The 10414-nt window shown below is 34.1% G+C and overlaps 2 protein-coding genes across 3 annotated transcripts; one reads left to right on the top strand and one right to left on the bottom strand.

Moving 5' to 3' along the window:
- Window positions 1-606: 606 nt before the first annotated feature.
- On the top strand, window positions 607-4666 carry LOC115707578 (single myb histone 3-like). Of its 2 annotated transcripts, none has more exons than XM_061105109.1 (6): window positions 607-968; window positions 1359-1570; window positions 2584-2668; window positions 3377-3460; window positions 3937-4216; window positions 4314-4666. In XM_061105109.1, exons 1-6 carry the CDS (start codon window positions 819-821, stop codon window positions 4343-4345), a joined length of 843 nt encoding a protein of 280 aa, XP_060961092.1. In that variant the 5' UTR covers window positions 607-818; the 3' UTR covers window positions 4346-4666. The 2 variants fall into 2 exon arrangements, with proteins under 2 accessions (XP_060961092.1, XP_060961091.1); XM_061105108.1 differs by having other exon boundaries at window positions 618-968; window positions 4297-4666.
- An 800-nt stretch (window positions 4667-5466) lies between these two features.
- On the bottom strand, window positions 5467-7698 carry LOC115707577 (glycylpeptide N-tetradecanoyltransferase 1). The gene is made up of 2 exons (XM_030635591.2): window positions 7336-7698; window positions 5467-7031 (listed from the first exon to the last, which is right to left on the bottom strand). The coding sequence occupies exon 2, from the start codon at window positions 6989-6991 to the stop codon at window positions 5687-5689; it is 1305 nt and encodes a 434-aa protein (XP_030491451.1). The 5' UTR covers window positions 6992-7031; window positions 7336-7698; the 3' UTR covers window positions 5467-5686.
- Between the last annotated feature and the right edge of the window lie 2716 nt (window positions 7699-10414).

Below are 10414 nucleotides of genomic sequence, written 5' to 3'. Positions count from 1 at the left end.
TCTCCGGTCAGGCTCGCCAACTTTTCCTGGGTATAAGTGCAACTTAGTCGAGGTTGTATTTTGTTATTGTGATTAGTCTTCTCTATGTGACATAGTTTTGAGTATTTTAGTCTTGTCTCTATGACATAGTTTTGAGTATTTTAGTATTTTCTGTGTGACATAATTTTTTTTTATTGTTGGTTCTTCTTTGTTCTTTAATGATTGACCATCAAATTGCTAGTGGTAAATGGGAATAATAAATTCTCTGCAATTAAAAAGGTTGTTAGTAGTGCAGTTACATACATTCACAATAGCTGAGTGCTCAAGCTACGAGATAGAATGAACTTGCTACAACAATTTCTATTGTTGTGCCTCTTAAACGGTAGATGAAACTGAATATATGTGTTCTTAAGATTAACTGTGATGCTAATAACTATTTTCTTTAATTTTATTTTTAGTTTGTTTTTTTATCAAACAATCTAAAAATTAAGCGACTGATTATTTAACTCATTTTTTTAATTATAATCTTGGTCGTATTTTTAACCGAGAAAATATCTCAATTAAATTGCAAACTACTATTTTAATTGATTGCTATAAATAAAATTGCATCATTTATTAAAAAAGATATTTGTTGATGGAAGTGGGGGCCCGAGTTGGAGTTGGACTCGGACTCTAGTGGTTGCGGGCCGTGAAAGTAAGAAGCAAGCAACCCTTGTTTCCCCCTGAAGCGGGGAGCACCATCAAAACTCCACACCTCAGCTGGAATATATTATATGGTTCTTTTATTTGTTTAGACTTTGAACAAAATCAAATACAGAAAGAGAAACAGAAAAGAGAATATGGGTAATCCGAAGCAGAAGTGGACTTCGGAGGAAGAAGAAGCTCTAAGAGCAGGAGTCGCAAAGCATGGGACTGGAAAGTGGAAGGATATTCAGAGAGACCCCGAGTTCAATCCCTATCTTGTCAATCGTTCCAATATTGATCTCAAGGTCTCCGATTTTTTTCTTTTTTCTCTGTCTTCTTTTTGGGCATAAAAGGCTTGACCTTTTCTTTTTATTATACTTAATCAAGAAGAGTTTTCATGGGCAGTTCTTGGAATTTGTATACTGTCGATTTTTATAATAGCTGTTGAAGAAGTCACTCCCGGCTTGGTTCATTAATTCCAAAGTAACCCAAAAAGAGTTGGAAGGCATTTTTCCTGAAGTTTGAGTTTGATTTGGGTTTTCCCCTTCTATCAAAACTTATGATATCTTATTCTGGTTATGTACTAGTATGTTGTAGATGATGTGAATTTGCAATAAAATTAGTGTAATTTTCTGTGTATTGATGATGTGAATTGTCTGGTGGTATGGTGCTAAAATTGTTTTGTGGGTGTACAGGACAAATGGCGGAATATGAGTTGTAGTGCCAATGGCCAAGGTCCCAGGGAAAAGTCGAGAACCGTGAAAGCTAAAGCTAACTCAGATGCCCCTGCTAGTCAGGTGTCTACTCCACAGACCGCCGTCCCTGCTCCAGCTGCCCGTGATTCCGCAGCAGTTCCAAGCACGGATGATTCTTCCAAAGCTTTGCCAGATGGAAAAAACTCTTCAATGTATGATTGTTGTTCTTTCCCCTGATCCATATGTTGCTATTTAATACATTTTGTAGCAGAGATTATGCAGGTTACTTCAGTGGAAATTTTGTTGAATATGAGATGGTGTGGTATGATGAGTGAGAAGATTTATGTATATGATTTGGATGGAGCAAGATAATTTAGCAGCATGCCACCACTGTGATGATTGCATAGCTGCCTAGACTGTGAGGAAGAGAGAGACTGTAGTGAATGTGTGTCAAGCCAAAGGCAGTTTAGGCCACTTATTTAGCAAAACTAAGATATGCTTCTTAGATAAAGGTTCTTACTTGACCTGAATCCTTAGGCTTTAGACCCTCTAACATCAAGTGTTTGGGCTCACCACTTTCTGTAATTTCATGGTGGGATGTAATAAGGTAGTAGATTTGTAAAAAGTACATTTTTGTTCTGATCCTTGATCCAACATGCTGGCTTTGCTGCCGTTTGCTTGCCTTAGAGTACATGATGTCATTTTTCTAAGAGAACTCGGCGAAAAGCTCAATTAACAGAAAACTAAGTGTCCAGATTTTGAAGTTTTCTTGGTTTAGTAGTGGGAAACATAGATGTGAGTATGTGATAGTGTCTAAATCAACGTCTTAGTTACCTCTGCGAGAGGATAGTTATTTTCCTTTTGTATTCGGAGGGAATTTTATATCATGATCATGCTTTTGTCTCCCGTCGGATCTCTCTCTTTCTCTGTGCTATTCTTTACTGCTGTTTTCTCATTGATTCAAGCACCTCTACAGAAGTTATGTAGAAGCTTTAACACCTGAACTTTTGAAACAAGTACCAGCTATTGATTTTATTGGACATGTGCAATAAATAAACATTGATTCATTGAACAAAGGCAGTGCTTTCTATTTGACTTCAATGGTTATCCACTATTTTCTGCTTTCACATCATACAAATAGCCAGTCTCTCTACTCTAATGATGATACTCCTTATTTTTTCTGGTTATTGACACTTTCTGATTCTATAATGCTATTTTAATACAGGTACAATACAATGATTTTTGAAGCCCTTTCTACCTTGAAAGAACCCAATGGATCAGACACTAGTGCAATTGTAAGCTATATTGAGGTATGTTTGAATAATACCAACAAATTTTATTGAAATTAATCTTGATTGATTTGCTATGAGAAAAATGAAGACTTGCTATATAATTTTTTATGATAAATAGATACGAAGACAGTGTAAGATCAGTAGACAAAAAAGACACGTTATTTCAATTGCTCTAGAAATAACATTATATAAACTTTCAATTGAGTATCCAGTATGTGATGTTATAAACCATAATAGTCAATGAGAAAGCTCTTGTTTTATTGACTGTTTTGCTCCAGGTTTTCTGAAAGGCTCCTTAACTAGTCTATAAATAGAAGAGAACTTGCATTGGAAATTCAATTTCCAGTACTGGGCAATTTTTTGGCATTATTTCAAGTTATGAAGAAAATTTATTTTTTTAGCGCACCAGATGTCAAAACTCAAACCCCTAATGCTATGTTATACTTGAACATAATGGTTCTTCTGGAAAAGTTGCTGTTGGGTTACTAATGAACCTTTTCTGCATTTTAAATTAAGCTTTATGAGCTAGCTTGTGTTTGTGTGATTTTCTTAAATAGAAGTGCTTTCACTTAGTACGGGTGGTGGTGACAATAGAAAAGTTATGATTTGATATTGTCAGACTTATCTCACTCTCTGTAGCTTGTAGTATTTTCTCACCATTGTATCATGTTTCGTCATTGTTATTCCATTGCCATATTTTTAGTTTGATTATGATAATTTATGCAGCAAAGACACGAGGTTCCCCAAAACTTTAGGAGGCTATTAAGTACAAGGCTGAGAAGGCTGGTCTCACAAGACAAACTCGAAAAGGTTATTGGTTTCAAATTTCAATATTATGTTTTATTTTTTCTTTTGGGTTCTCTTTCTCTCTATTTTTTTGTTTTATTTTTTCTGGATCCATTTGGTATTATAATTTGAAATTTACATTCTTGTCGTCATATAATTAAACTAAAGTTGCTTTACTTTCACATTCCTAATAGAAACAATATAAGATATATTGTATATTATATATATTTCTGGATCCATTCGGTATGTCATCTAATAGAAATTGTATGCTGCAAGATTAAGATGTTGATTTCATTTACTAATTGCTTTACAATCAGGATTTTAGGAATTATATCTTAATTACAGTTTACCTGCCAATTTCTGATCCCTCATTCCTTAAAAATTGGAGAACTATAAGATGTATATCATCGAGTTCTATCCAAAGACCAATGGAACTAGGAAGTTGCATGTGGGGTTTTTGTAACAATTTTTTTTATCATAGTTAAACTTGAAAAATGCAGGTTCAAAATTGCTACAAGGTGAAAAGCAATGTGGATGCCTCATTTGGAACAAAGACGCCTGCACTAAAAGCAGAAAATCAACCCCGCCCATTGCAGACTACTGTTTACAGGACCACTACTGATGTAGTAGACGAAGCAGGTAATGCTGCCTACAAGATAGCTGAAGCTGAAAATAAATCATTTGTGGCAGCTGAAGCAGTGAAGGAGGCAGATAGGATTTCCGAGATGGCCGAAGACACAGAATCACTTCTGCAGTTAGCAAAAGAGATATTTGAGAAATGTAATACCAGAATTTTTGACTCTTAATTTTTTTTTGCCCCAAAGTTTTCCACTCTAACTAACTTATTTTTAACTAGATAGTGTTTCTAACTTTACAGGTTCGCAGGGTGAATGCGTGTACACAGCATAGCATAAGAGCTGAAAGCCATGCTCTACTCATTTTTGAAAATGAACCCTTGTATTAAGAACTTGTAAATTTTGCTTGTTTTTCACTTTTCCTTGAGGTGCAACTAAATTGAATTTTTTTCTTCTTTTAGTAGTCTAGTTATAACCTATACTAGGAGTATTTTGTGCATTATCGTCAGCTTGGGCCACTGGTTGGAGATTATTCAACCAATGGAAAATCATGTACAGCAATTATCAAAGGCCCGAATGCTGTAATATGGACACTTTCGCTAATTACAAATGTAGCATACTTTTATTAATCAAACGATTGAATGGATTTTCTTTTCGTCTGCTTTTAAATTTTTTTATTTTTTATTTTATATATATTTATTTATATCAAAGAAAAGGGGAGGAGGAGGTCAAAGAAAGGCCAAACACTATAGAGCGGATAGAGTGGCTCTCAAATGGCTACCTTGACCTCTAGCACCCAAAGTTTTAGAGTACCAATTTCTTGAATGTTGCTCACTATATCATGGCATTACTTGGGTAATTAGAAAAGATAGATCTTATTCTTCAAGTGTGGTAGAAGTCCCCAAAATTGGAAAAATGGACCCTATTCCCTCTTGTGTCTTGGAAATGTGAATGGAATCAAAATGCATAAAAACAATTTATACTAGGCAAATATCTCTGCATTAAAAAAAAAAGTTAATATTCAAATAATCGTCTGGTATGTACATTACTGTGGCAAAGATGTACAATACAAACTGTTTCCTTTTCTATTTTCTCAATATCTTAGTATTATTTAAAAAAAAAAAATCTAATTTATGATTAAGCGCTTTAAAAGTGCACTTCTTACGGCCATTGGCATTTCTTTCTCATCACTGGATTGGCATAGAACTTTTTCCTGCTGCTCGTTACCAGTGAGTGTAGCATTCATCACCCTATAAACCCTATCTCAAAGATGGTTTCAAAGAAGAAAAATAGTAGATAATGTGGATATATATATATAAATATGATATAAAGAAATGAATTAATAACGAGCACCCTGCAAGTGAAATGTGAAATGGAAAATTATGCATAATTCCAACTATTATCTTGGTTCGATCAGTTTTCTGCTCCAAAAAAAAAACATCAAGGTTCCATGCGTAGTAAACAACAAACAAGGTCTTATTGTCTCTAGTAAAAACCACCTCAACATATTCGCTCTCTAACCATGCAAATAAAAATGATAAATTAAGAGGAAAATCTCATCCTTTGTTGTTGCAAAGAAAACAAGACAAGAATACCAACGCCACTAAAACAGATAACAGTTTGTTTTTAGTTCAAATGCAATAGCTGAAACCACCAAAAAAAAAATAATGCCAAACTACAAGAGAACAAGACCAAGCTCTGATGGTTTCAACTCTTGCCTCACCCTATAATTATAAAGATAATAGTGAAGTTGCCCATCACCTGGTCCGAATTTTAGCTCCTTCAAGAACGAGTCATTCTCCATGACGTCTAAAGCGTTGAAAACATCAAAATCCTTCTGTTTTGCTACAATAAGAGCATCATTCATCAACTGAAGCAATGGAGTCTTAGTGGCCACATTATAATACGAGTAAGCAGCTTTCAAAGTTGAGTAAGTTTGATTGCCAAGGATGGATGAAGGAAGAGTGTAGAAGCTGCAGAAGTCAGTGATATCATGTGTCTCTGGGCTCTCGACCAGGAAACTATCCACTACACCCTCAGTTGGAAGAAGCCAATGCTCAACATCATCTTCATCAAAATCTGGTGCAACAACAAACTGTCCCAAGTAGTTTCTAAGCAACCGGGTTACTGCAGGAACATCGCGAAGTTCCATCTTTCTAAATCCAGGAGTAGCTGGTGAATCTGGTAACTTGTATAGCTTTACAGTTCGACTCATTGTCATCCTTGCACCAAGCCTTGAAAACCCAACATCAATAAGTTTCTTTGGATTGAGAGACCTATGCCAGTACTGGCAAGTTGTTATGGGAGTTGGAAGGACCACTCCAGCAGTGTATGCAGCCTGCCATATATTCTCCAAGTGAACCCTCCGTGTTACCTCCTTGATCATGACAGGGGCTAGTCTCTTCGACCTGAGCTTCTTATGAACACACAAGAAATTAATCTCAGCCATTTTTACAACAACATCCCGAACCCGGATCCTAGCAGGGACTCCAGTAATAAAAGCAACTAGCTTCTTTGAAGCCTTTGCACGTACACCAATGTGCCAGCTCCTGTAGAAACCCGGAGGGCGCAAAGCCCACCTAAGGAACTCCTTCGAATAGTTGAATCTAAACATGTTCTCATCATCCTCAACGTAATTATTCTTCAAAAGTGCATACACCTCATTGCAAGTCTCTTCAGAGTCCATATCACATGTAGTCCATTCATATTGACTAGGCAGATTGTAAGGCTCTTGTTTGACCTCAGATAATGGCGTTGGAGGCTCAATAGGACCCTCAGGCAAACTAGTATCCTCCTTATCCTTAAATTGCCCAACAGGTTGGGTTTCCCAAAACTTGTGTCTCTTGCTAACAGACATCGTGTCTTGGAACTTTCTAACAATATTTTCCAATTCACCATCGTCTTTAGCAATTTGGTTAGAATCAGAGACATGATCTGGGTTTTCTTTAGGAGACTCAGGAGGAGAATTGCTATCACCCATTTCAGCAAAAATTCCTAAGCAGCGAATTTATTTTAATTTCCTATCAGTGAAACCAAAAGCATATTAATTAAAAACCCAGTAACTAGATCAGGCACTCAAATCAAGCAATTGAAATCTAACACTCAGTAACATCATCTATCAAAGCTCGCACATATATACATACATATCGGACTAAGCATCGTCATAATTGAAACAAAATCAACAAAACCCATAAATCGTATAATAACCCACACCAGTAAACCACCAATAAATAATCAAAATCTAATACGTACGATGTAAGAAGAAGTTGATAGATCTATAGAAGTCAAGACCACTTGTAGAAATATTTAGTAAGAAAAACTCACAGTTGGAGTTGACGGGGCTTGCAAGGGCGTGACGATTTGGTGGTGCTACTTCGACCCGATTACTTTCAAATAGGAGCTTAGCGGATCTCGAATTTCAACGGATTGATTGGGGAGAGAAGGGTTTGATGGATGAGAATTTTTAGGGTTTGTTTGGAAGAATAGGCTCCGATACTACGAAATGAGAATAGGAGGAGAAGAGCCAGTGACTGTGTGGGTTTTGCTTCGGAGAATAACAAAGAAAGAGTGGCTTTGGATATATTTCGTGATTCCCTATGAGACTTTGCTTTGTTTTTGGCTTGTTGGTAAGGTATCACTAAACAATCCCTAGCTCTTTTCAAATAGGATTGCTATAAGGCAAAAGTGGTGTTAACTATTAAGCACTTGAGCATTGCTATTGGGCAAGTGGTATCTCGCTTCTCTGGATATGTCGTTTCGTAATTAGTTAGCGATATTTTTTAAAAATTATTATATTAAAATAGTTTAGACTCGTTAGGCTAATAACGATATTCACACATAAGAGGGTGTTAGTCATTACTGATACCTTTTAGCATTTCTCTAAGCACTATTAAGAGATTACTTCTTAAAAATTAGTTGTAATAAATTATGTGAGATCTGATACTTAATTAAAATTTAATTTTTCACGCTTATGGCCAATAATTTAAAAATAAACTCAAGTTAAAGATCATAAGGAATTAAAACTTATTTATACCCTTGCTATTTGAAAAGTCCTCCTTTTAACTCAATTTATCCATCTTTTAACACTGATAAATTTAATCAACTATCGCACCATTTCGAACTTTTATCCCTAACTTTCATATTACATTATTATCGTACCTACTATCGTACTATATCGAGCATTCATAGAAAAAATTAGCAAACTTTATCATGGTATAAATTTTAAGCAACAACTTAAACTATGTCGAATACTATTAAACTTTATCAACTACTCTAATCTATTGAACCTTCATCCCTAACCTATAAATTACTCTATCATCGTACCAACCATACCATCGTACACTATCAATCAAACATAAAACCAATAAAAATTAAATAGGATTGTATTGGTTTGCATATTTTCAATTTTGTAGAACCAAATAATTATTTTGATTTATGAAAATGTTTAAAATCAAACCAAACTAATTAAATGCTCAAACTGAACCAAATCGTTGGTCTTAAGAATGAATTTGTTCGGTTTGAAACCATGATTTGTATTTTGTAATTATTTTAAAAAAAAATTAAGATTGTTTCTTTTTTTACTAACTTTTTTATTTTTTATTTTCAATGTTTATAATGTTAGAAAAATTAATAATAAATCCAATATCAATTTGTATATAACGCAGAACACAATAATAATATATAATAATTAGGTATGCGTACCTGATTGATTTATAGCAATTACCTCAATTCGATTCATAGCAATTACTTCAATTCGATAGTGTAATACTATCAACTAAGTCTTCCTCCTTATATCTCTAAATAGAAGCAGGTTATTTATCTGATTATCAAAAGGTATACAATTGTGATGAGACAATATGTATTTATAGAGTTAGGGAGGGGACTTAGCTACATAACCCTAGTTGGACTGGGCCTGCTCATCAAATGCTTCAATTAACTAGAAAAGCCCACACTTTTGTTTCACCTAGACTTTACACACAGATGCTAAGCCCATTAACAATTGATCACTAATAATATGGGCTAACACAAGAAAGAACTATCCAATCAACCAAGTTTTAAATAAAACCAATAAAAGTTAATGTAAGCCCAAATAAAAAGTCTAACATTCTCCCACTTGGGCTACATTAATTTTTATACATATATATTATATATCAAAATAATTTTGTTTAAAAGGACTCATGGGTTGAACAACAGGAAAACATTTGTGGCCACTTTAAAAAATGATAGTTCTCTGATAGCATCTCAATATACCGGTCCAATTTAACCTTTGATAATGAACTATGACAATCATATTATTTTTAACTCACCAAAAGACATTCATAATCACAAATACCAAAGTATTAAATCGACATGGTCAATAAGTCTAGTAGTGTGGTAAGGAATTATGTTCAACATGTGATCAATTTAAAATAACATAATATCCTTATCAGTCCTCAATTTTACTGATACCGTGATACTTAATAAATAAGCCAGTAAAATTAACCATACACTACTTAATAAATAAGTTAGTGTCACTAAACTTGCTTAAAAAATTAAGCCAATAAAATATCATTGTCATTAAGCAAATATACTTAAAATACAATGATCACAACAAGATATGAACTACATGCTTTCAATTCAATTATTATCGAGAATATAACAAAACATAATTGAAAAGCATAAACATCCAATAATAAAAATTATCGGCCCACAAAGTAGTTCATAACATCAACATGTAAATTACATATAAATGTAATCTCAAAAGATAAAACAAGAAACTCCCACTAACCCAAAGGAACAAAAGATTATAAAATGCTCATATCAAAAACATGTTTATCAAACAATATGGCACTTAATCCTTTGGTTAGAGGATCTGCAAACATCAACTTGGTCTTTCAATATTCTATCACAATGTCTCCTTTCTTGACCAAGTCTCTAATAGTGAGATACTTTATTTCTATATGTTTGGAAGCACTACTAATCTCATTATTCTTTGAAAAGAAAACAACAATATTATTATCACAATAGATTAGTATAGGAGAGGAAATAGAATCAACTAGTCGTATCTCTAAAATCAAAAACTGTAACCATAAAGCTTGCAAAGATGTCCCATAACATACGACAAACTCAACATATACAGTAGATGATGTGATTAAAGTCTATTTAACACTTTTTTAAGAAATAGCAACACTAACAAAAGTAAAAATATAGCCAGAAATTGACTTTAAATCATCTACACAACCACCAAATCTAAATGTGAATAACTAATAGCTTGAAAATTGTCAACATGCTTATATACAAGCATAAAACTCTTCGTTCTATGCAATTATCTCAAAACTTTCTTGGCTGCAACCCAATGATCATGGCCAGGATTAGATAAATATCTCCCAAGAACATCGACCATGAAAGCAATATCAGGTCTAGT

The sequence above is a fragment of the Cannabis sativa genome, chromosome 1, assembly GCF_029168945.1.
Source record: "Cannabis sativa cultivar Pink pepper isolate KNU-18-1 chromosome 1, ASM2916894v1, whole genome shotgun sequence".
Lineage (NCBI taxonomy): Eukaryota > Viridiplantae > Streptophyta > Magnoliopsida > Rosales > Cannabaceae > Cannabis > Cannabis sativa.
This window is presented reverse-complemented; position numbering and strand designations above follow the sequence as displayed.

Excerpts from the sequence above, each read along its gene's own strand:
- LOC115707578 (XM_061105108.1), top strand. The coding sequence starts at position 819 with ATGGGTAATCCGAAGCAGAAGTGGACTTCGGAGGAAGAAGAAGCTCTA. Across the intron at positions 2,669-3,376 it reads CAATTGTAAGCTATATTGAG|CAAAGACACGAGGTTCCCCA; the intron begins GTATGTTTGAAT and ends TAATTTATGCAG. Across the intron at positions 3,461-3,936 it reads CACAAGACAAACTCGAAAAG|GTTCAAAATTGCTACAAGGT; the intron begins GTTATTGGTTTC and ends TGAAAAATGCAG.
- LOC115707577 (XM_030635591.2), bottom strand. The coding sequence starts at position 6,991 with ATGGGTGATAGCAATTCTCCTCCTGAGTCTCCTAAAGAAAACCCAGAT.